General features: G+C 42.0%; 3 protein-coding genes across 3 annotated transcripts; all 3 read right to left on the reverse strand.

Annotated features, from left to right (window-relative positions):
* Positions 1-304: 304 nt before the first annotated feature.
* On the reverse strand, positions 305-8,926 carry LOC118432064 (pancreatic lipase-related protein 2-like). Its single transcript, XM_035843573.1, has 10 exons — positions 8,772-8,926; positions 8,037-8,200; positions 7,525-7,668; positions 6,931-7,165; positions 6,238-6,492; positions 5,772-5,871; positions 5,337-5,485; positions 4,900-5,014; positions 4,321-4,506; positions 305-487 (listed from the first exon to the last, which is right to left on the reverse strand). The coding sequence occupies exons 1-10, from the start codon at positions 8,809-8,811 to the stop codon at positions 409-411; spliced, it is 1,467 nt and encodes a 488-aa protein (XP_035699466.1). The 5' UTR covers positions 8,812-8,926; the 3' UTR covers positions 305-408.
* Positions 8,927-10,722: 1,796 nt separating this feature from the next.
* On the reverse strand, positions 10,723-16,039 carry LOC118431961 (inactive pancreatic lipase-related protein 1-like). The gene is made up of 10 exons (XM_035843414.1): positions 15,928-16,039; positions 15,114-15,277; positions 14,456-14,599; positions 13,758-13,989; positions 13,087-13,341; positions 12,701-12,800; positions 12,251-12,396; positions 11,856-11,970; positions 11,459-11,641; positions 10,723-10,875 (listed from the first exon to the last, which is right to left on the reverse strand). Exons 1-10 carry the CDS (start codon positions 15,962-15,964, stop codon positions 10,797-10,799), a joined length of 1,455 nt encoding a protein of 484 aa, XP_035699307.1. The 5' UTR covers positions 15,965-16,039; the 3' UTR covers positions 10,723-10,796.
* Positions 16,040-17,335: 1,296 nt separating this feature from the next.
* Positions 17,336-24,413, reverse strand: LOC118431960 (pancreatic lipase-related protein 2-like). Its single transcript, XM_035843413.1, has 9 exons — positions 24,201-24,413; positions 23,157-23,539; positions 21,763-21,912; positions 21,009-21,240; positions 20,420-20,656; positions 19,653-19,889; positions 19,056-19,170; positions 18,425-18,610; positions 17,336-17,663 (listed from the first exon to the last, which is right to left on the reverse strand). Exons 1-9 carry the CDS (start codon positions 24,259-24,261, stop codon positions 17,591-17,593), a joined length of 1,674 nt encoding a protein of 557 aa, XP_035699306.1. The 5' UTR covers positions 24,262-24,413; the 3' UTR covers positions 17,336-17,590.
* Between the last annotated feature and the right edge of the window lie 1,804 nt (positions 24,414-26,217).

Genomic DNA, 26,217 nt, shown 5'->3' on the forward strand with positions numbered 1-26,217 from the left:
TACCACATTGCAAATAGACGCACCTGTTATTTCAAGTTCAAACCCTGCTGTTGATGAACGTTTGATTTTTATTTTGTGCACAGTTTAACCTAACTGAATAACCCATAGAAAGTTACAGACAGGAAGTATAACAACCTTTGACACATTCTGGCTGACACTTCCTGTCAGTGCCCCGTACAACTCTCTGTTAATTTGTGGTTAGATGTGCTTAGCACATGGAAATACCGAACCACGACAACACAGATCATAACATGGAATACCATGGCGTACGAAGAACGCCACAAGAACAAGACCACACAATCTCTCAGGTTCAAATACTTTTTTTGCTATCCGCAAAGCGAAATGATTGTCTCCTAATTTGCCGGCCATGTCGCTGTGATTATTTAGCTGGAGGGGAGGGGGGCGTCTTTAACAGGTTCCCCCAACCTGTGTCAGCTGTAGAGTCTCGCCATTGTTGACGGGAGTGTCGCTGCCACAGAACTTGAAGCTGAAAAACAATCAATAGTGACAAGACTTCGGTCAATAAAACACTATAGTTGGAGTTTTCGTTTTACACAACCAGTAAAGTCTGGTGACCACCTTCTTGCGTTTTGGAACTCGATAAAAATCAATATACATAAAGTATTATTTTCGTTATGATTTACAGTAAAGGTAATTGGATATAGTCATGGCCTTTTAGCAATGACTGGATGGAAAAGGTAGGCGCAGCTAGCGTTGTTGGTGACAATGCTGTCAACTGCGTATACGTAAATGTAAACAGATTTTACCTGCTAAGCTTACATACATGTCTTAAAATATATGGAATATAAATCAGGCTAATTACTATCTTGTATAAAAGCCATTTACATACAAGTAGCCAAATGTACAAATGCATTGAACCTCAGTATGAAAGTTTCAAAAACACTAGAAAGGCCGACATTTGCTTAAGAGCAAATACAGCATATTTCAGCCATACCCCTTCCCACGTAACATTGGACTGTTCCAAATCACCCCTGCGCAAAAATGGAACATCCTCTTAACAGTACATTATCCCCCAAAGTGGACTGGTATTGTGAATTGATTCCAGGTAAAAACAGAGCTTGCTTCTATTTTTCAGAAAATGACAATAATCACACCTTCCATTCAGAAAATTTTCATCATGACTGAAAATTGTTGAATGACTTCATGTAATGTCATTAACAATTTTCAGTACGATAACTAGGTGTAAGTTTAAAAAAGTATAAGCTCCTTGTGATGTGGGTACATTTATTATTGCAGTGAACTTTTTTTATTCAAGTAGGGCATACGATTTAATAATTATCAAGCAGGTGCAGGTACTGTAGGAGCGTTTGTTTTCTTCAAGCTGTAAAACTGTTAAACTGTTTTACTTTGTATGCAATCAGCCATCGAGCCTATTCTTATTTTAGTTTAACAACTTCCTGCCAGACCCGGAAGATACGATTGAACCTTGTTCGAGGATTTATTTTCGTCTGTCTGGTCAGTCTGTTCATACCCTGGCGCTGAGAGTGTTTTATTGGGCTGAAACCCTGGCAGTTTAAAGTTACTTACAATTTAAATGTTCAAAGTTTATGTCAAACAACAACAGCACTAGGAACACATACATTTGCTCTGGAGAAAATACAGCAGTTTTCGCAAGTTCCAGTCCAGTGATAGAAATGTGGCCACTATAGACAGGTGGTCACTATAGAGAAAATGCTGATCTATTGACTAGAAGCCATACGTTACACATGATTTCAGTACACTGATCATTAATCATATAAACATTGCACAGAAAATAATCATTCTCGCCACTGTCTAACTTATGATTACGTATCACAACTAAACGCAGATTTTCTAACTAACGCACCTTTCGCCGACTTCATCAAAGTATCAATCAAACACGGCTGTTGATTAGACTAAGAGTTTCAAACAGTCATGTGCTGTGTGCCAGTTGACAGCGAACTTCATGCTACGTGATGTTTTACATTGCTTGGACCTTCTTTCCTACAGCGGTGCTTCTACAAAATATTTAGACTGTAACACTGAGTCCCACATGTTTTATAGAATAGAATTTGACGCAGAACAGCGTTTTTTGCTGGGTATTTTTCTTGAAACATGTCCGTGGGAATATCAGCGAGGCGGCGACGTAGGGATATCAGACCGTCAACAAAAGTCGCACTGCGGCTAACGGCGCAGCGAAGATACTAGCGCTATAAATAAGCGCTTCAACTAAGGATGGCAACCCGTACAATATTTTTGTATACTGTTGAGCTAAGTAAAGTTTGTTGTTTATGAGGTTTTAGTTGTCTTTGTAGCTTTGACCCGAAATATTTTAAAGTCAAACTGCTGAAGAGAAGTAAGTGACTGCTACGATTATCGTAGATATGGCCCTAAAAAAACTGATAAAAGAAGCCTTCTCAATAGTCTAAAATGCAAGAGCTTCCGGGGGGGCTTCGCCCACCTGGGTCCCCCCCACAGTGGCCCTGCCCCTGGACCCCGCCAGGGACATTCGGCGGCCCCCGGACCCCTGTCCGACGCTTTGAAAAAATCCTGGCGAGAAGTCTGTACGGCCTGAGTCTTCAAGTTAACGTATTGTGTGGTCCCGCTTATGAATATTAATTAGCCTTCGCTTTCCTCTTCGCTGATTGGCTGAACCATTAATTGAATTAACTCTTCCTGTCGGCTAGACGCAGGTGCAGATGTCGGCTCTGTGGGGTGAACGTCCGAAAGGTCATGGCATGGAGAACGAAAGAAAACCAATTTCCCCTAAAAAAAGTGCTGTAATTAAGCCTTTTACAGTACTTAATGCCAAAAATTTTATGCCTATCTATACCAAATGTTACTCATACCAGGGTACAGGGGTGCAAAATATACCGTTATAAGACCGTCAACAACAGTCGCACGGAGCTAACAGCGCAGCGAAAATACCATCGCTAGCGTTTCAACTTCGGATAACAAGTTATAAGTACTGTTGAACTCAGTAACGTTAAAGTTTGTTTTTAGTTGCCTTTGACGGTTTGACCTGAAATAGTGTTACGCTAAACTCCTGAAGAGAAGTTAAGTGACTGCTGCGATTATCATAGATATGCCCCTAAGAACTGATACAATATAAAGCCTTCTGAATAGTCTAAAATGCGAGAGCCTTAGGCGGGCTTCGCTCCCCCTGGCGGGAACACTGCTATATACGGGAGCATGAGGCCCCGCTTATGAATATTAATTAGCCTTTGGCCTCCTCTTCGCTCATTGGCTAGGTCTTTGATTCAATTAACTCTCCTGCTGACGCGCACAGGTGTGGCTCTGTGCGGGGTCACGGATGGTCACGTCAGGAGGCCAAAAGAAAACAAATTTCCCCTCAGAAAAGTGCCAAAATTAATCATTTTAAAGATGTTTACTTGAATCTTGTTACCAAGTATCTAATGCCTATCTATACCAAATTTCAGGTCATTTAATTGTAATACCAGGGTACGGGAGCCAAAAGTGTCCTTTTTTGGTCAAAAATTGGCCAAAAATCGCAAAAATAAGCATTTTGTTGCACTGTACACCAAAAGTGTTATTGGATTTATATGAAGGGATTATCAAGGCACATCTGTGTCAAATTTCAGCTCATTCGGTTGCAATACCAAGGTACAGGAGCCAAAAGTGTCCTTTTTTGGTCAAAAATTGGTCAAAAAATCGCAAAAATAAGCATTTTGTTGTACTGTACACCAAAAGTGTTATTGAATTTATATGAGGGCATTATCAAGGCACATCTCTGTCAAATTTCAGCTCATTTGGTTGTAATACCAGGGTACAGGGGCCAAAAGTGTCCTTTTTTGGTCAAAAATTGGTCAAAATCGCAAAAATAAGCATTTTGTTGTACTGTACACCAAAAGTGTTATCGAATTTATATGGGGGCATTATCAAGGCACATCTCTGTCAAATTTCAGCTCAATTGGTTGTAATACCAGGGTACAGGTGCCAAAATATTCAGTTTTGGTCTGAAATTGACCAAAAAATCTCAATAAAATCATTTTAGAGGCAGATATGAAAAAAATGGGAAAAAAGCATCAAGGTATTGGCCCACTCTACCCCTGTGCCGAATTTCAGGTCATTCGGTCCAGGAACGGCGGAGATGAATCACTTTGAAGATTTGACAGGAGAAAGAAAGAAAGAAAGAAAGAAAGAAACATTACGAATACAATATATTTCACCATACTATGTATGGCTGAAATATAATTACTGAAAAAAAATGTATGAACGTTTCAGAGACATTGCCGAAAAGAGCGTTCGGGCTGGGGAGGGGGGTAACAAAATTCAGATTGATGACATCTCAATGTAAATAGGTACTGCAGATCTGTTTACCTTGTCTGTGTCTCCCCGGCTGTGATGGTCACCTTGCCCACTGTGTAGTACTGGGCAGCGAAGAAGTCCCAGATGCTGCTGGACCTCTCGAATCTCAGGCCGACTCTGCTGACGTCACCGATGTTTGACGGGCTGCTCACCAGCTTCTGGTACGTCACGCCGGGCTTCAGGTCCATGACGTCACCACTGTGGAGAAGATATAGGTTCTCGTTTTGAATTTGAACCGTTAAAACCGTTACTATAAGGGAAATACAAACTTGTAGATGGGACGTCATGTCAGTGGTTTTACTGATCAATTCACGCTTCGCATTTCACATAGCTTCATTCGTGGACTTCTACCAGCGCTGGTTTATAGTTTATGGGGGTGGGGAGTGGGGTGGCAAAGATAGAAGTCTGCAAGCTTCGTACATTTCCCCCAGGTATAGTAGGGGGCGCCTATCCACGTTGCCATAGCACTTGGGCCACACAGCTCTGCTAGCTGACAAGTGATTCAAATGAGTTTTCGAAGTATATATCCTGGCATGTTTGTCATAATAACATGATACTATAATCAGTGAGAAGAAAATGTTGAACACCTACTCGGTGACCTCCATGGTGTCCGTGATACCACTGGGTCCCTGGAACGTGACGTAGATACGGCCGGCAGTCTCTTCCATACGGGTGGATGACGTCACTTGGACCTTGTAGTGGTAGGCTATACGTAAAAGCAAAACATAGATAGATAATTAAGTGCATATTGTTCTAGGAGTTGTCCTGGTTAGTGTTAAGTAAAGATGACTATATGTCCCCGTCTCTGACGCGTAGCCCAAAATATGAACATTTTTTTAATTGATGTATGCAGAAAACCTACCACATTTTGATTTGAGATTATCAAGATTCACTATCAGCTTGAGAATCTACGTTGTATCCATACGTCCTGTAGTCCATTGACAAAAATTGCTGCACAAAACAACATGACACACAGGAACATAAATTAGTGAATACAGAATATGCCGGACAGTTTGCACAGAACGTACCGCAGAACTTGCCGCCTGGTTGAGTACCGTCGGTGGTGGTGAGGTACAGCTTGCCGCGCGCGCCGTAGTGGTCCCGGGCCCGATAACCCATCTGGGAGCACGTGTTACCGGCACAGCTCATGCAGAACCCATCCTTAAACTTGTCATAGCTAGAAAGGAAAAAAAAAGCATACGTTTGGGACCGCAGTGTCAACAGCGACACCTAGCGGCAGTGCGGAATAGAATCAGCCAGTATTGCCACAAGGAAGGTGACCAATCACAGTAACTGTTGTTGTAAATACCTTGGTTGTTTAATTATTTACGCCCGAAACTGCAAAAACAGTTCGTGAACTGCCCAACAGCTAGGGCCCTTTTGTGACCATAGCACTACTCAGATGGGTACTTCCGGCTATAGTACAAGGTGATTAATTTTCATCAAGTAAGAAGGCCATCTACCTCTCGCAGGGGTAGGCGGTGAAGGGACACTCGGAGTTGATGGATTCCGTGAAGTAGTCAATCGCCCTCAAATGACTGCAAGCAGCGGCTGCCTCAGCGCCTAGAATCACACACCATGAAAATGTGCTATTATGCAGCCAGTACGCTATCTCAAAGATCCCAGTGCGCATGTGTTGTCGAACTGCATTGTGGTCAGGTCAAAGTTCAGGTTTTTTTTTATACATGGTGGAAAGTTAAAATAATTATGAAGGTCATTGAAAACAAGAGAAATGTTTGAAAACTTGTTTACTAGACCTTGACCTTTGACCTAGACCATAATGCATAGCAACTACACATGCGCACTCCAAACTGCCAGGCTCCCGCTGTTTTTATCAACTCCATATGACAAGGTTGCATCTGATCACAATGAGTGATAATAATCATCAAATGAATATTCCGTCTTTCGAAAAAAAGTTGAATCCTATACCGTCATATCCTTCGGTGAGAAGCCCGAAGCCGGTGGAGACCACACTTGAGACAAAGTTGTCATGGCAACCGGGCTGGTACTCGCCACCGTTTGGGTAGAAGTCCACGTGACCGGTGGGGAGACTGGTGCCCATGCCGAGCGTCCCGATGAACGGAGAGCCGTCACTGTGGATGACGTCAACGAAGAGAGCGTCCGTGGGGTCCAGTTTGACGATGGCGTCCATGCCGTCGAAGTAAGGCTCAGATGCGTCAAGAGCTGGAAATTTATGATTAAACAAGAAATCAGGATTACGAACTTCACTCCATCTGGCGGAACATGCAATAACTGCACTGCCCCCTTAGGCAGAACATACAGAAACTGCAGTATGGAAACGCATAGAAAAACAAGCCAAGATATATCAGAGGCCCCAAAATTGACCTTGACCTTTGTCTTCCCAACACCTACTCACATACCAAATATCATCGTAATCCATAGAGAGTATCTTGAGTTATATACTGACTTCTGGAAACAGAAACAGACAGACAAACAGACAGACACACTTAAAACTATATCTCAATTTTTTCATGGAGATAATTAAAACAATGCTCCTCTTTCTTATGGATGAATAAAAGATAGCATTTCATATAATCTGGTCAGTATGGTAGCCAATAGCATAACAACAACTGTATTTATATTTGACAAGTTCAAATTCACCAGTGATTCGTCCAACGTTGCCGAGGATGTCGCCAGCGTATCCAGCCACGTGACAACCCAGGCTGTGACCAATCAGGTGGAAGTTGCGTGCGTTTGCTCCGGTCTGTGCGCTCATGTAGTTGACGATCTTTGCCACTTCCGCGCCCACCACTCGGCTGTTGGCCGTGGCCTGTCCGTAAGACCCGCCAATGGATGCTCCATCGGCCCAGTCAACGGTAATGACATTGATGTCCTCCTGTGATATGGTCATGGTTAGTTAGTAATTAGTAATTCGTGATAACTGATCACGTGATTCAAAACAATATCGTCATGGTACGAAAGCCGGTCCATGTTCATTATAGAAATTTATTTAAAAGCAGTATTTTGAATTTAAAAAAACGCAATATAAAGTTGGACAAGTTTTCATTTCTACAGCACCACTCTTTCTAAAAAATGACGGAGGACGCCATAGTTATCTGCAACAGCGTGTTTCCCAGCTCCCAGTGTTACATGTCTTAGAAGCGTAAAGAGGAAGTGGTGTAAGTTTAGGCCCCTGGTAGCTTGCTCTGGGACTGCTGGGGTGATTTTTATCAATCATTTTGTGTAAGAGTTTACCTTCAGCAGCAGCTCATCCACTATAGTCTGTACCCAGGCATGTTCAGCACTACCGGTGAAACCGTGGATCACCATACGGGTTGGTTTGGAGGAGCTGAAGTGCGAGGCTGACAACGTGGCGATGGAATCAGCAACCAGGCGTTCCTGTTCAAGACATATCAAACATTGTACTTCATGCTGATATATTGATAAAAAGCACACACAGCAAAGTAAAAGTAGTCAAGGAGTCGGAAAGTAATTGCTGATACCGAGCAAAATATAGAATAAAAAATTCAACCATATCAACATACGAACCGTACAAGTTGCCGAACCATTTATAATTTAAACCAGTTCTTGATTCTGTCATAGTTCTAGATTTCTCTTTTTCTATCAGTTCTTTTCACATAATTTTGCTGTGTGTTGCTACTGTTTATATCAACGCTTTTTAGAGATTTTGTTCGCCAATTTGTACCAAATGTATCATTATGAGTTGTCATATTTTCTTCATCAAGCCATACATATAAAAGACTGACCCTGAGCGCCATAGTAGGGTTAGCGCGGGTGTACAGGTAGAACTTAGTCCCGACGACATCCGGGGGGTCAGGCAGGGACGACAGCGGGCGGTTCAGCCCCCAGAACGGGGCGATGTTAGTGAAGCAACCCAGGTCTCCATAGCAGACCTCGGCCGCCTGGGCAGCTGAAAATATTGAAATAAAGCATGAAACTATGAAATTTTGAAAAATACAGTCAGTATTTGCAATATATGTTTATTCTGGAGAGAGAAAACAATTTCTAGTTGTATCATCGTCTAGTTGAATGAGCAAACATTTTCCAAAGAACAATATGGTCACTTCTAGATCTTAAGGTCGGTCCCCTAACTTCGACATGCCCCCAATTTCGGACGGATCGTCAGTGACTGTGTAATATCATATATACTTCTTATATCATCTCCTCCAACGAAAAATCCCCAAACACCGACCCACTAATTTATCCGTTGTCCAAACGTAACCGTTTTCAGGCAACCGACACTGAAGTCGAACTTACAAACTTACGAAGTTAGGAGACCCGATGTTATACGTTCACGTACAATCAAGGCTACCTCAGACATTGTATATATACAAATTTGTTCGTTGAATGAAAGAGTACAAGGAAACCATGTTAATCAATTTTGTGACAGAAAATATTTTAAAATTCTTTGGTATTTTATCATTGCTAAATTTAGATCGTTATGTTCATGTTTTGATATCTAAAAGAAACACAGAACTTACCGTATGCCAGCGAAAGAATTGACAGCACCGAAAGCAACATGTTCCCTTCTCAAATTTCGTGCGGATTGTGGCCGATTGTGGTATGTGATACGAAGAATTACTAGAGTTCTATGTATTTAATGTGTGTTACCCCACCTACGTTTGCTTCCGTCAGTACGTACATATGTACACTGACATTATCAGGGCACAGGAAGTTAGGTTAGGCTAATGTTCGTCAAAATTCTGATGTAACTCAATGGTTCAAACACTTGCGTAGTGGAAGGGGGAGGGGGACAATAAAGAGACTACCTTTACGACAGTGCTTCTTTGGAATGAAAATCATCGGCAAATACACTATAGATTTATGTATTTCTGCATTCAATAACCTTGGATGCCTATTTCTGTTATTTGAAAAGAATCAATATTCATATCATATCACTTAATTTACTTGGTCCACCTTTTTTGAAATGTCCTAAAACATCTCTTTTGATACAGGTGACCGTCAGGTTCATGGACTTTATAGTTTGGACTTTGCCACGGACGTTACTACTTTGCAAATGACGTTTTGACATTTTTTTTGTCTGACCCTAAGCCCTCTCCATACAAGTAGCTACCATTTTACCGATTACAATATGTGATGATGCAATTATGACAGATTCATGACGTCATAGGCTGCAGTTGAATGGGTTGAAGGCCATTTGTGACACTAATACAATTTCAACACAAACCACCACATTAGACATGTATGAATAATTTTCTGTAGGATGCAACGTCAAAAATATCATCCTTAAAAGTGACACTGTACCATTGTAAGAGAAAAAGAGGGTACGCAAAGCATCATGGGATCCGCCAATGTTGATGCCCACCTCCCCACACGGAGGGCGTATTGTCCAACACTGCCACCTTTCCGTGCTCAGTCTTTGTCAGAACAAATGCTTGGTCACAAAGTCCATCAAAGAGTCGTGGGGAAAAGCGCACCTGTCACCATTTGGGGTGCGTCTGATCTGTGAAACGTAAGTGTTGAATTTCATGCCTACTCATCATGATTGTAGACAACAAACACGTTAACACATTGTTTGTTTGGATATTTCAACCAAACCCTAAAAACAACGCATGGCCAGCCATGCATGTTGCCCAAATCTTTATCTAACACAACTTTTGAAAATGACTACTGTACTTCTCTGGTAGCCACTCACGCCCACAAAAGTCATTGAGCCCAGCAGTAAGAAAACACGAATTTACACAATCCCACCCCAACATCTGCTTGGATATTACCCCTTCCCTGAATTGTATCCTGACATAACGTCCTTGACAGGACCTTGTGATACAAAAGGTAGCCAACCTTTATTCCGACAGCTGTCTTTCGAAGTGGTATCATCATGATGAAATATTTGATACCCACTGACGCCATCTTTGTCACTATGCTGATAACGATTGTTTACGAAATAGACAAAGTAGAGTATTTGTTATCCAGGTAAAGCTATCTTTCATGGTGCATTTCTAAGAAATAAAAAAATCATACATCCCTTCTTGAATGATCCTCTTTCAAAGATCTGAAACGCCCCTGCAGTTCCAATGACAGCTGCTAAACGGCCCAAACTTACGTCACGTCGTTCTGAATACAAACGTTGTCTATCATCCAAAAATCAACTCGAGATATCAAGCAAATTGAGATTCTGCTGCACTACAACGAAAAGCAACTAGAGGGCCCAAACTTAAATCGTTTCTTCTTATTGCCATCTTCAATCAATATCAACAAACCGAATATCATTAAGATCCACCCCATCAACATACCAAGTATCATAAAAATTGTTCTGTGCACACATAAACACACAGACACACGCAAAGACTTTTTAACAAAGGTAGTGATAGAAATCTTCTCTATTCTAACTAAGTTTGACGAATCATATTGAAATAACGTATCTATATTCAGCAAATGAAATCTTTATCACAGAAGAAGACCAAGTGCAAATCATGTTAGGCAAATTTATTTCTCATGTTTCGCTGTTACTGATAAGTCTTCTTTCTTCTGTGTGAAGAGGCTTTTTAACAGTTCCCTCCCGCAGCAGTCAATGTAATAGTCTCCCCGTTCCTGATCTGAGTGTCACCGGCACAGAATCGGTAGCTGTGAAGGAATAATAAAGATATACTTAATGTCAGGGCCAGCCAACTCCAACATACCGTGCCCCACAAGTACAAAGACACAAAGACACAAACGCTACGGAAAACAAAACTTCTTGTCGAATAAGAAGGTTCACGATTCTATGTATTCAAGTATGCGACATGGAATGCATTGTGGGTAATATGTCAAAGGTGAATACCCCTAACTTGTACATTATTTCTATGTCGTCTATTGTCTCGATTTGTATATTAATGTCCAGATATGTGTTATTTCTTTCTCAGGGGCCTTCACCTTTGACATATTACCCACAATACATTTCGCTGCATCTGCCTACTTACAATCGCGAATCTGCTAATTTGAATGTAACGACGTGCACGTACTAGCAGCTTCTTGAATGATACTGTTTTAAAATCACAGACACTTGATACTGTGGCCCACAAGTACAAGGCCACAAACGTTACGGAAAACTAGGTACCCAGTCTGAGTCTCCCCAGCCGTGATGGTGACCTTGTTGAGGGTGTAGTACTGACACATGGTACCGTGGCCCACAAGTACAAAGTCACAAACGTTACGGAAAACAACATACCCATCCTGACTCTCGCCCGCCGTGATAGTGACCTTGTTGAGGGTGTAGTACTGGGCGGCGAAGATGTCCCACAGGCTGCTGGAGCGGGCAAACCGGACGTGAACCCTCGTGACGTCACCAATCTCCTCAGGGCTGATCACCGTCTTCTGGTACGTCACGCCCCCTTGCAGCTGTATGTTATCGCTGTAAATGGTAGAAAATGTATCATGACCTTGGACTTCCAAGTCACGTGACTACCATCAGAGCTGAAGGAACATGGCAGATGCCTTGACAGACGTTACCTGGGGTCCCTTTCATCTTGGGAAATGTTGTATTGGATCAAGGTCATTTTCTAAATGTGAATGGCCTAAATCGTTATGTAAAGACAATAAAAGTGTGTCTAATTTTTATGACGTACTCGGTGACCTCCATAGAGTCCGTGATGCCGGTTGGTCCTTGGAAAGTGACGTAGATGCGGCCGGCAGCCTGAGCCATCGGGTTGGATGACGTCACCTGCACCTTGTAGTGGTAAGCTGTACGGGATGAATATTCAGGACACTATTTAGAGATTATTTTGGCACTTAAGTAATGTATATTTTATGCATTCTTATCCAGCATTTAGTACTGGAAAAGTTTTTTTAAAAAGTTATCAATACGTTCCTCGATGTTGTGTCCTACTTCACCTCTCACTTAACTCAGGGGAAATGAGTACCTAGTCTCGGTTAGGGACGTCCTCTCAGATGGGACGTAAAACCAAAAATAATAGAAATTGCAAATTTTACAATTCTTAGAAAAAGACTAATAGTTTCATACCGCAGTATTTCCCATTGGATCCATCGGTGGTCATGAGGTACATGGACCCGCGGGCGCCATAGTGGTCCCTGGCGCGAGCTCCCATCTGTGAGCAGCTGCTACTGCTAGGACAGCTCAGACAGAAGCCCTGCTTAAACTTCTCAAAGCTGAAGAAGAAGAACAATATCAGTACGGGACAACTTTGTGAGCAGAACCGTATTGCTTTTTCCCAAGCTTAAGGAGTCATGGGTGCCGCCATCTTGGTCCCTGGTGAAGAGACGGGGGCTGATACCGGACACCTTTGATCCTTTACCAACGTCACGTTTCCGTTAAGATCACGTGACAAAGGTTTCGGGTCATTCCAACTTGCGAAGGATCAGAGGGCACAAGATAGAGTATGATATCGTTGACGTTGTATATATGTTAAGACTAGAAATCAGTTTAATGCAGTACAGACAAGTTTAAACCTACCTTTCGCATGGGTAGGCGGTGAAGGGACACTCAGAGTTGATGGACTCAGTGAAGAAGTCGAGGGCCTTCAAGTGACTGCACGCCAAAGCTGCCTCAGCACCTGAATATAGGAGTGCAAATAGGCCCTTGGTTAAAATTGCACGAATGATGGTGGCCTATATTTGCTTGGTAAATGCGTATTGTCATTCAGCCTGACTAAATCGATCTTCTAACAGCCCCTATAAGCACCCAACAGTGTGTGATTGAGTAACAGGCTAGATGTTATTCCTTGTTGTAGTCAATAGAAAATGTCAACACGCATGAAACCTGGAGTGATTTCATGCAGATGCTGTAAGTATAAGGTTCGGCTATTTTTTTTACTCTGACAAAAATGTGCTCAGTCTCACCGTCATACCCATCCGTGAGCAGCCCCACACCGGTTGCCACCACTGTTGACACGACGTTGTCGTTACAGCCTGGCTGGTACATGCCGTTGTTGGGGTAGAAGTCCACGTGACCGATGGGGAGGTTCGTGCCCATCCCCAGCGTACCGATGAACGGGGACCCGTCCGTATGGATGACGTCAACGAAGCGGGCGTCGGTGGGGTCCAACCTGACCACGGCGTCCATGCCGTCGAAGTACGGCTCAGCGGCATCAAGAGCTGAAACAACAAAAGAACTTAATTAATATATTAGAATGCTTGTGTTTAAGTCTCCCTCATCATTGCCATTATTTAAGAAATCTGCTAGGATACCCTTTATGCTATGTCAGAAACATTTTCACAACCTTGTTTGAAAGTTTCCACAAAAACACCCCTGCAGTTATAAAAAAAGGCCGCCAGGGGACCCTAAATTATGTAACTTATACCACCCAAAATCGTGACTATGCTTTCTCCAGAACATGGGATACCAAAACCGGTGGTTCTGATACAGTACGAGGAAAAACACAAGGGGCTCAAAATCTATTAATTTATTCCGAAAGCCAGGACCTAACTACATACCAAATTTCATAGCAATCTATCAAGACCTTCTTGGGTTATACTTTTACTGTTTCAAGACGTCTCGGTCTTTTACTCACCGGTGATCCTGGCGAGGTTACCCAGTGTATCCCCTGCATACCCGGCGATCTGGGCCCCCAGGCTGTGGCCGATGATGTGGAAGTTCTGTCCAGACACTTCATAATTCCCCATGTAGGTGATCAGCTCCGCCACCTGCGCTCCAACCACCCGGGTGTTGGCCACGGCCTGTTCGTAAGACCCCGTGAGGGTTGCCCCTTCCGACCATTCAACGGTGACCACGTTGGCATCCTCCTACAAGGATGACAACAAATAGAAGATCTTAAACCTGTGTGAAATACTCGTAGTTTTCAGAATGAAATTCCATCCGAGTATGTAAAGGTACTCTATGAGAAAAAGAAGTTTTACCTAATCTTTCGGCCTTCTTTAAATATATCTGAGCCGAGTTCTGTTGTCACGTGATTTTTTCGTGTGACGTCAGCACTGGGTCAGGGGGAAGTCGGTAACGACCCCCACCCCTGCCCTTTCCCCGGTTGAAAGAAGGTTGATGTGCGCTGATGTAGATGGCCTCCTATAGCCCTTCCATACATTTTAGTTTTTGTTAATTTGTCGCTGATTTTATCTAAAACTCATAATTCAACAGACATGCAAATGGTAGTAAATTGAGGACAGGAAACAAGATAGCCAATTCTGATCTGGGACTTTCTAAAACCTTTGACATAACTTCCTGTAAATAACTAATTATAGCAAAGAATCCTACCTTCTTCAACAGTTCGTCCACCATACGCTGGACCCAGTCGTGCTGTGCGCTGTGGGTGAACCCGTGAATAATCATCATGGACGGGCGGGACGAGCTGAAGTGCGATGCCGAGAACGTGGCGGGAGAGTTCGAGACCAAACGTTCCTAACAACAAGTAACAGGTAACGGTTAATAGATATATTCCGATATCGTTTCTGAAGCCATAATGACAGTGGGATGTTCTCCTCTATGTTTCGGTTAAGTTAATTCAAGACGGAGCCTATTCCTATCCTTCCACTGCATTTTGCCTTACCGTTACCGAAGTCAGGTACCAATTTTTTTACACCCAACATTTGCAGATCTTGCTGCACGCGCTATTTAAAGTTAATATCTTGTGCGGATGCTCCTACATTACTTGGTGGCAACAAGTGCTACAGTTCTGAGGAAAGAATATTTCAATTCTCTGTTGATAACTTTGACACTTGAAGATATGATCACGTCTTGTTCTTTTCTGAGTCGGTATTAGGTAATGTTCTAAATAGTATAAAGTAGTTGGTACGTCTACCAGTTTATCACATGTTTGTTCACATAAATACAGTTTTAGCAGACCTTACGAAAGTTAATGTACTATAGTTGTGTAGATAAAGATCTTCTTCTATGTAAGTTAATAATGACTAACCCGAAGGGCCATAGTAGGGTTAGCGCGGGTGTTCAAGTAGAACTTAGTCCCGATGACGTCAGGGGCGTCTGGTAGAGCGGACAGCGGGCGGTTCAGGCCCCAGAACGGCGCGATGTTAGAGAAACATCCCAGGTTCATGTAACACACCTCTGCGCCATGAGCCACTGGAGACAGACAAAATACATGTAAGACTTACAGTGATGTGAGTACAAGACACGTTTTGCCACTTCTATGGAAGCAAATCATCCTTTCTACCTCCACTATTCACCTCTTGTGAGGACGCTGAAAGCCTCTTTCTTAGAACTTTATTGCTTGGTATTGTTTCCTCGTCATTGCTTTCTAGAGGGGTACAGCCTTATACTTTTCCAGTCGATTATGAACATACATCTGTAATCACAACTAACACAAGAAGAATTTACAGGGGTTTAATGTTTTGTGATGAAGTAAATAAGAAAGATACATGATAATGATAAGGAATAAAAAAAAGCGCCGTAAAAAAACAATTAGGAGGAAATTACGCAATGTCTTTGAGTAATTACACATTGAGTGTATACAGTACAGAATATATATGTTTGAAAAATTATCATTGTAATGTTTAATGTCACAGCAATTTTATCGAATAAAGGTACGACTGTACCAAATACAGTGCAGTCACATTCGTATGTACTTCGTAATTTTTACATGATAGATAAAATTGCTAAGTATAGTTATACAAATTGCACTATATTCGGTAAAATTGCAATGTATACATAGGAACCCTTAACAATCAACCCCTAGCTTTGTGATATCAATATCATCAAATTAATCAACTTACCATGGCACGCAAAAAAGAAGGCCAGTAAGGACAACATGTTGCTCCAAGTTGAAGTTCTCGGATGTGCGCTCAGAGTCCCGACCAGATAGAGTGTGACAGATACAGCTGTTAGGTGGCCTGACCTTAGGCCTTATTTGCTCTCGGAAACTGGCTTACGTAAGTGTCACTGCAAAGGTCTCTTGATGATTGATGCATGTTTGCTAAATTAGCTAGCCTCTACCAGGCCACATAGGTGGCTAAAAATATTAGACATTGGTCAAATAGACAGATAACACATCATAAGTAAACTGTACTCTTCGGCCAGCTAATTCCTCGGATATGTTATCTAATCAAGTATGTATTTGGCCAATTTCTACTATTTTTTCGAGCGGAGCCTGTTAGACGCTAATATGTAAACAACAACAAACAAGAGTTTAAAGATTTCACACCTACATGAAATACTTTTCTTGCGCGTCTTGTTTAATTCATTGTACAAAGAAAGGGTGAGTAAATAACTCCTATGGCCGGCCGATTCCCCTAGTGTACTATTGACTCTATTTGTCGAATTTCTACTATTAGTTCACGATCCGCGGAGCCTGGTAGAGGCTAAGCTAGAATAGGATGACGTAGTAGGATGGATTGCAGGCTACTCCCAACACGTACGGTGACACTATATATTATAACATTGGTTGGGAGTGGTCGGCAGTCAAGTCGTGGTAAGGTCCTGTATGTGTGATGCTACATCATAATCAAAAGCGGAAGAAGGTGACCAGCCGGGTAGTTTTCGGAACGACCCCTACGTGGCCCATAAGACACCCTGTGGCTACATTGCATGCAGCTTTGGAGCACGGCCGGGTCCCTGGATTTTTTAACTCGTAGTTAAAATCAACTCGGGACCTGGCAACAAATAGGTACTGTAACCTACCCGTAAAAACATCGAGAGGTACTCTTCTAATTCTGCAGTCCCCAAACGGGACAACTTTGTGGTCGGGGCTACATTACCAACGGGCATAAATGTAAATGTAAACGTATCATGACAGGGACTTCAGTGCGCAAGGGCATGTCTAGCCGTGTAAGATTACTGATCTGATTCGTGCACGTGTATCAGACTGTACTATGGGGCTTTAATCGTGGGAAATAACAAGTGCCATAGTTTGTTCTCTTGTGGGTTCCGATGTATACGTTCTTATCTCCACTTTAAATAGTTGGGAAGTTTGATAACGATACCCCACAATTTGTAAACCGTGCGATCCTGGGGCAACTCCTGGGGCAGTCCCACACCATGCTACACAGCAGAAAAAGCGACCAGACGACGAGTCTGCGATGTACACGTTTGTTTGTATATGCATTGAAATCATCACCAAGTATTATCTTTATTTTGATATTCTATCGAAAGCATCGGTTCTCAACATGATATACCAGAAGCCTATTAGCAGATAACATTCTGTTCACTGTTTATTCATGTCTCTGTCCTCAGTTTACCTTGTCAAGTTGTTCATGTACAGGTACAGGACTTGCACCTTATCCTAGTGTACCTCTGTAACCGATTACTGTAGCTTTATCTATCCGTACCCGAGGTTAAATTAATGTACACAATCCCTATTTGATCGTGTCAGGACAATGGTATGTTGTTATTCTTGTTTCTTTAGTGCTTTTTTGGACATATCATCTCTTTAGAACGTTGTCAACAGTTGTTGAAGGTTGTTATGGATGTCATGCTCCCATCTCTCACCAGGACATCCCCGCAGAAAGATGCACTGTAACAAACAAACAAATAAATAAATAAACAAATCATCACTTTAGCTATGTACATACCTAAAATCTTGACGATCCGTCTGCCCATTCTTGACTTATTTTGTTTTATTCAAAGTTTTGAGTAAAACCAGGATCCTGCAGTTCCAAAAAAGCCGCTAGGGGCAAAATTTATACCATTTACTCTCTGCCCAAGAGCTATCTACCACCATAAAGAAATATGACCATAGCAAAAAAAAATACGAACCGAATACCACTGCAGTACCAAAACAAATCTAATCATTTCGAGGTCTCATCAAAATACCACATATGATCAAATATCCTTCAATGTTTTCTCGATTTATGCTGCTGCTCATCATCAAACAAGGAAACAAACAAACAAGCAAATATAAAAGCGCAAAAAGAACAAAACATTGTTGGCAAAACTTCTGCATGTCTTTGACTTATTCCAGAAAAGGACGTCGACATGTTCTTCACGAAACGCTGTTTTCACAGATACGAGATAAAAGATAATTCGATACTAGAAAAGCCACTACATTTTACACCGCCTGTATTTACATGACGTCAATGTACTAGCAGTTTTGGCCGACGCCTCAGGGGCGGAGGCATATTTTTTACAATTACTGTATTGCTATCCGTTATCCTTTTGGTTCATAACGACCCTCAAAAAGGTCAAGGGATAGATGGGGTGGGATGTATTGCATGAAAACATTCAGTTCTGATGTATACCCTATGAATCTTTGAATATATTTTGAAAGACACTCACCCTATGCCAGTGTTGGACTGTATGTCGACCCTCTCTATCTCAACATCGCCATAGTTACCCCACGAGAATAAAAAGCTGGTTGTTTCGGTGTAGGTCAGGCTCAACTCCTTTACTGTGTCGAGTCGAACGTTTGATGCGAAAATACCGCGATACTCGGTGTTCTCGTCAATCCCATACGAGGCGTCCCTGGAGTGGTATGATGATAAAATTTAGTTGTATTTTATTGTAAAAAAATGTTGTTGTCTTGTTTATCATATTAGAACATAGCAAAGGGGGACTTTTCTTTCGACCATTTGAATTTATCAAGAAACAGCCCTGGTATACTTCTTGCAGTGTTTGCGATTAACGCTTGCCAGCCGTCAGCAAATCAGATTCCTTCCTCCCCCGTTGGTGTGACGTCACCGTCTATAGTCATGAGGCCACGTGATTGGCTGGTAACTTTTTTGGCTCTAAATTTGCTTCAGATTCTCCCCCTCCTGTTGTTGGAGTGGGAGATACCAGCCAATCACGCCGCGGTCTATCGTCATGAGTCTACACGACTGGCTGGTAACTTCTTTGCTCTAAGGCGATTTTCTACAAGACCGAGCTTCCAAATTTTTGTCGAAGCGGGTTTATATGCTACTGCACTTACTCAAAGAAGTTGATGGGACCGGTGCTTTGGTAAGTCCCCGCTATGTTGATCGTGATTTCGCCTCTGCAGAACTGCATCCCGGGCTTTGTCTTCAACACCACTCTGTACTCGAATGCTTAAAGTAAAAATAACACCTGATGGTACACAAAGTTCCTTTCATTGATGGCATTACATCTTGGGAAACGAGGAGCACTATGGGTAGCGAGGGGCAAACGACATCATTTCTACGACAACACGTTTGAGGCGCATGCGTTCTGTCCGGTCTAAGCTGTTGCGGCAATGATAACGTTTGCCCCATGCGCTACCCATAGTCCATTGCGTCTCTCTGCATGCATTGGGAACCGTCATAAGTATAATATAAAACACATGAGGCGCTTTGGGAAAAGTCTAGACTCGGGCAAGTTCCGTTTACTGTCTCCTTTCTTCGACCTTTGACCCAACTTCCTGTCAGTATTCCCGACATGGCTAGCATTAAAATGCCAATTGTGACTACGGGCACACACGAATACAAATAAACACGCCAACTTATCACAATATCCTCAGAATTCACGAAGATAATCATAGTCCGAACAGCAAATGAAGCCGTATAGTACTCACAACAAAAAGGTGAGTTTTCTTTGGTAGTCAGGTAGACACTTCCACGGGCGTTCAGGTTGGAGTCTAGGTCATACCCCATCACCGGGCATGCGTTGTTGGAGCAGTCCCAACATCTGCCGGCGACGTAGTCGTCGTAACTGCGGCAGGGGTAGGAGACGAACTTGCAGGGGCTGTTGATGGACTCGATGTAGTACTGGTACGCTCGTTTGTGGCTACAGTCCATGGAGTCAGTCAAAGCTTAGAGCGAGAGAAAAGAAATACGATATTACTTAAAGGTTGTGGAAAAACTAAACTTTACGTAACCAACACCAAATTTGATTGGGACTTACCCCAAAATTACTTAAAGGTTTATGTTAATGCTAATCTTTCTACCAACAAAGAGGTACACACGGATGAAACTTTCAACGACCACTGTCACCTTCTTCAGGATCAATAATGACCAGACTACATGGTGAAAGGTGTAAAGGAGACCATATATATCAGGGCACTCCGGCAGCCATCACTAAATAGAGACGGTGGACGATATAAACTTACTGGCACGTTTGACCAAATGCTGACGTCACGTATACGCAAGATCACGTGTCAAAAAGGTCAAGTTATTGTAATCTAACGAGTTAGCGTTCGAAAGCTTTTTATTAGAGCTCCTATTTGTCGCACGTGACAGCTTAGTTCTCTATATCTAAATGTAGATAATAGTTTTAGGTATTGAAATGGAAACATTGATGCTATTATTACATGATGCTAGCTCGACGAGGCCCTGCACATACCTTGGGAGGAGTCGAATAGACTGCCGATGGCACTGAGCCACGTGTTGCCGCAGCCCGGCTGTCCCTTCCCGCCGTTTGGGTAGAAGTCCACGTGTCCTGACGGCAGGTCCAGGCCCCAGGCCCCGGACAGGATCTCCCCGCCGTCCGTGTGGATCACGTCCACGAAGAGAGCGTCCGTGGCGTCTAGTCTCACCGCCGGGTCCTCGTCTTCGAAGAACGGCTCGGCGGGATCCAAACCTACGGGCACATGAGATGTAGCGTTTCCTTTATCTTATTTTATTTTACTGCACAGTTTTCTAGATGTCAGGACTGCTGACATCTGCTCGCCGACAGCGTCTACACAGAAATGTTGTAATGGTCGAAGTTCAGATGTCGAAAATATTTCACCCGGCATGTATAGCATTAAAACTAACGGATTAAGTTACAATGCAAATTATATCCAACATCAGACACAGTATATTGTCAATGGATGGTTTTATAATTGTCTTCATGTGTATTGTTAAAAATTATGATGAAATATTTCAGAGCGGTACTGATACAATGCCCCGCCCCTGAGGCGCCGCCAAAAATTTATTCATGACAATCGTACCTGTGATCCTGGGTAGACCGGGTAGCCTGGCTCCCACGAGGCCGGATGTGTGCGCCCCCAGACTGTGCCCCACCAGGTGAAACTGTTCCAGACTACATCCCGTCTCCTCCATCAGGAACACGATGAGCTTGGCGAGCTGTGCCGCCACTATGCGGGTGTTGGACGCCGCCGCGAAGTAGTTCGGGGCCGCAGCACCTTTACTCCAGTCCACGATGATGACGTTTACGTCGTCCTTTTAAGCAAAAAAAAACATTTCTGTCCATATGAAACAAATAAAACAAAAGGCATGTTTTAGCCTGGCCTGTGTTTACACAATCTCTCGTTGGCAGAGGTCAATGACCCCCTCCCCGAGGTGGTGGCAACTGTGGGGCCGGCCGCTAGGAGCGCGATTTTAGTCAGTCTAGTTTTAGTTTTGCATGCTGTTCAACCGAAAATTTGGGTAAATCGCCATCATTATATTGTTCTCGTCTTACAAATTATACTATATAGACTATGATTTAGAATTTTTCTAAGATATGTCTCTAAGAAGAATCCAAATTTCTCTTATATTGTTATTTTTGTTCATCTATTGATACTTACATTGAAAATCAATACTACGTAATTACGACGGGTAAAACATTACCAATTGAAATAATTCTTATATCCAAACTCTCATTTGGAATTGATAACGATATTGACATTTCAAAAAAATGGTACGATGAAAGAAAATAATAGTTATGCAATGGTGAAATTGTGGGATTGACCTATGACCTACCCGCTTGAGTGTCTCCCTCATGGCGTCACCTGGCCAAAATGGCGGTGTCGAGATCGGATTGCTGAAGAAGCCGTGAATCAGAATCCTCACCGGGTTCTTGGGGTTGAAATGGGACATGCGGAGGCTGGACGGGTCCTCGTACGATATCTCCTGCGAATATGATACTTTTTAGGTCTTATATTTCGTCAAATGTCGTGGTCATTGTTATCATACAATGTATGAATCGTGTACAACTGTCGAGAATTCATTCAAGTTCATTCAAACCATGAATAACATACGTGGTAGACAATCTTCATTAGTCTTTACCAGGCTCGAGAAGTCGCTGGAATAATTTGAGAAATTGATCAAATAAACAGGGAACCGATGCAAGAGTACGACTCCTCTCCACTTGCGGCTGTTTTTTCTGAGTTTTTGTCGGGCTTTCTCTGTACCGTTTTCATATCCGTTTCGCCAAATTCCAGCAACCTGTGGTCAGCCTAGTCGAGTCCATGTCTTCAGAGCATTATCATATCTTGAATAATGTTCGTTCATGTTTGTGTCTCACAACTAAGCCTTGAAAAAAGTGCTCATTAGCTTTAATTAGTGCTATTGAAAGGCTGATGAAAAATAAAATACACAAAATACTTTGCGCATACTCCTGCTTTATGAATTAGATATAACACATTGGAAAACGTTTGCATTTTTACATACGGACTACCACCTGTAATATATTTCTATATCTGTAATGTGTGGTCGTATGTTCTGATTATGTCATTAGTAGGTATCTTCTATCAAGGACGCTATAACGTCCTTGCTTCTATTATGTAGTTCTAATTATGTAATTTTCACATAGCAACAGTGGTATTTAGGCCCAAACGAATGGGAACCGCCAATGGCGGATTTTTCTTATCTATAAACGAGACTATATGTTTGTACTGACCAAATAGATGGTATGAGCAGACGTGGCAACCTAGATAATGTAATAGACGAGGATATTGGCAGGATGTTCCCTGTCATAAGTATTTTACGGTACTATTGACAGGATATATATATATATATATATATATATATATATATATATATATATATATATATAGATATATATGGCCAGGAGTGTCTATATATATATATATATATATATACATATATATATATATATATATATATATATATATATATATATCCAACAAAATATTCTTATACTATTGACAGAATGCTCCTGTCAATACGTAGTTTCTTTGCTCTATTGACAGGATGTCCATGATCCTTTCAGCCCAAATCCTAACTCCTTATATATTTCTGACCCTGAGCAAGATGGTGCATAAATAGGCTAATTGACATTGCTTAGCAAGGCTAAAAGATGTTTAGAAAGACAAAAAAGATATTCTGTAAATAGCCATGCCCTAAAGTTATACCTGACGTTCTTCAATGGTCGGGTTGCTTCTTGTAAACACAAAGAACTTGGTGTCGACGAACTCAGGGGATTGTGGCACGGCGCCGGTATTGTCAAACGGATACTCATCCGAAAAACAGCCCAGATCGCCATAGCAGACGACTTGCGGTGGTTTGGGTGTAGTAGTGGTCGTCTCGTTGTTGTTGAGCGTTGAATTGTTGTTGAGCGTTGAGTTGTCGTTGAGCGTTGAGTTATCTAGCCTAAGTCTAGCTCGGAGCTGTTGCCTCCTCTTTGTTTTGAACCTCAGGATTTCTTCGTATGGCAGAGACCGTGGTTCTGAGTGGCGTACAGGTTGTTTTTTCTTCTTGTTGTTTACGTTGCTTTTGATTCGTTTGCCACATTCACCTAGAAATAGAGGGAAATATCATTACCAAGATTGAGAAAGAGAATCAATACATCATTGTTGCCAAGGTCACTCATTACAAATTTCAAACATTAAACGTTATTACTAAACATCAGCCGTTGGAAACACGTGAATTAGTCGTACATTTTACTAGAATCCGAAGCAGTCAAAATTCAACAAGAAAGCTTCTAGGTATACGTAACTACTGATCTAATATTACAGCGACAATAACGAGCGATCGCGATGATGTCACGGTGACGCAGTGGTAGGCATAAAGCAGGTGTTTGGCAAAAGATTGATCAATATATCAACCAGTAATTTGATCTGTAATTTGAATATCAATTCATAATCCAATCTACTGACGTCCTAGTAGGCAATAGCCATCAAATACCATGGATATAAACAACAACAGCGATACAACAGAATAACGGTGACTCGTGTAAGGTAACTACGTACACGTAGACATTCATGCAAATAGGTGGATGCAAATGGATTAACGCACAAACAAGAATATAGATATATTAACATATTGAGTTCAACATATCGTTTATACTACTGGTTATAAGGATCTATCAGTTCTAACTTCGAATATACTGATATACTGAAAAAAGTTATTCAGTATGCAAAAGTGTATACTTGTTCAAATTATGATAGCATACCCACCCAACTCCGCCAATGCAACGATGACCACCACAAGGCAGTATATTTTCGATAGCCTCTTCATTTTCAGGCCCAGACAGATCAGCACAGAGACAGAACAACACACAGGCCGTGCTTTTAATAGTCGGGAACAAGGCCGCCCATCCGGGCAAACCGGTGTAACTTTGGGGCAGGTTCCACAAGATTTACCCGGTAATAATGATGGTAAATGATTGACGGACTAATGGACGTTTGACGTAAGATTTGACAAGGAAAGTATACATATATGTGCGATTGGTTGACAAGACATGATTCGAGAGTTACTGTATGTTTGCCCTACAAGCTCGTTTCCTAGCATATATGGTTCGACCAAATATATTCCTTCCTCAAATTGAAGTAAGTTTGCATTTCCAGTCTTACATATTAGGCCATGTTGATTTGATTATATGGATGACATCCGCGCGAGCAATATGCATTAATTTCGGCCTTTTCAAAAAATGATGATAAAAATTTTTTCATGCTGTCAATAGTACAAGGTAACTGCAAAATGAGCAAAGATGTGCCGTAGAATGCTAATAGATAGCGGAAAAAACTCTACTAATGTCATAGAATGGCAAGGTCAATTCCGTGCGATCTATTGTTCGGCACGTCATACTCTGTGGGCTTTTTTATTGACATGTTATATGTTGTGTATGTTACAAACTGTATGTGTCCAAGTATCATGTGTATTACTCCTGGAAGACTCGTTGTTGCAATGATATGTCAACAAAAACTAAAGGAGTCAATGTATGATAAACAATAAATAAACAATGCAGAACAACTCAGTCATTTATTCAACCTCCCTGATCACTTAAATTCCATATCGTCGGAAACTGTTTTGTTGGGGCTAAACACGTTTTTAATTCGCACACTTACATCAGTTTTGGGTTCCCAGAGGATGCCATCCAAAAAATCAAATCAACATGGCCTAAGGTGCAGCGAAAGTCACGAGGCTTTGCATACTACAGAAAATAACTGTCTTGATAATCGGTTAATCATTACACAGATAATTTGAGCTTTGTCTGCTATTTTAGATAGTTGTCGAGTGTCGACCCAAATGGTGTCATTACACACCATGGCCAGAGATTCTCGCGTTTCGAGCATTTATATAAGCTTGTATGTAATATTTTCTTTTATGTTAGCATGTAGCCTATAAATTAGGTTTGATATTGATGAATTATCCACATAGATATCTGCGCTCGCTCTTGTACGACTTCTTAAAGTCTGTTCCACATGCCCGCCAGCAGATACCGGAGATTGACTGCGCGCATGGATCTTGTGGACAGGTAAGAAATGAAAGTTAAGCTACTTTCCGTAGACAATAGGGGATTACAATGCTTTTCGTCCGGGAAATATGCCCTACGTACGTACAAAGTAAATTCAGTTGTCACCTTCCTTCTCCAAATGTCCAACTTTCTCAGCATGTGTAAAAATGTATTTGGCACTTTAGTGGGATTCAGTTTCACACATTCCCACAACGACGACCTGGGTGTGCGTGAATTTTTTTGAAGTCGTGTGGGTGTGTCATGGACGCCTAGGTGTTTAACAACCAAACAACATACTGTTACCATTAAAACGCAAAATACCAATCTTTTCCCACGCGTTGAAGTACAACAACCCCTTCAAATATCAGGCGGGATTTTGTTTTGGAGGACCACAAAATATAAATCTTACTACGGTGACCCAGGGAAGCAAACGAATTCTGATAACAACACACACGTAACTCAACACACAGGTAACGGATGCTGAGACTGACGACAGTGGAGAGGATTCTGAGACTAACAGCAGTGGATACGACGCTGAGACTAACAGCAGTGGAGAGGAGGGGTACGAGGGCTTCTGTAACGACTGTGGCTATAGAATCTTCGAAAGTCAGGAGGATCTAGACGAGGAACACAGAAACATCCAAGAGACTTTGAACCGACAGTGCATCACTTGCGGGGACAGAAATGCACTGTACTGGTGAAGGACTGTACTGTTCACTGTACTGTCATGACTCATA

Source organism: Branchiostoma floridae, chromosome 15 (genome assembly GCF_000003815.2).
Source record: "Branchiostoma floridae strain S238N-H82 chromosome 15, Bfl_VNyyK, whole genome shotgun sequence".
NCBI lineage: Eukaryota > Metazoa > Chordata > Leptocardii > Amphioxiformes > Branchiostomatidae > Branchiostoma > Branchiostoma floridae.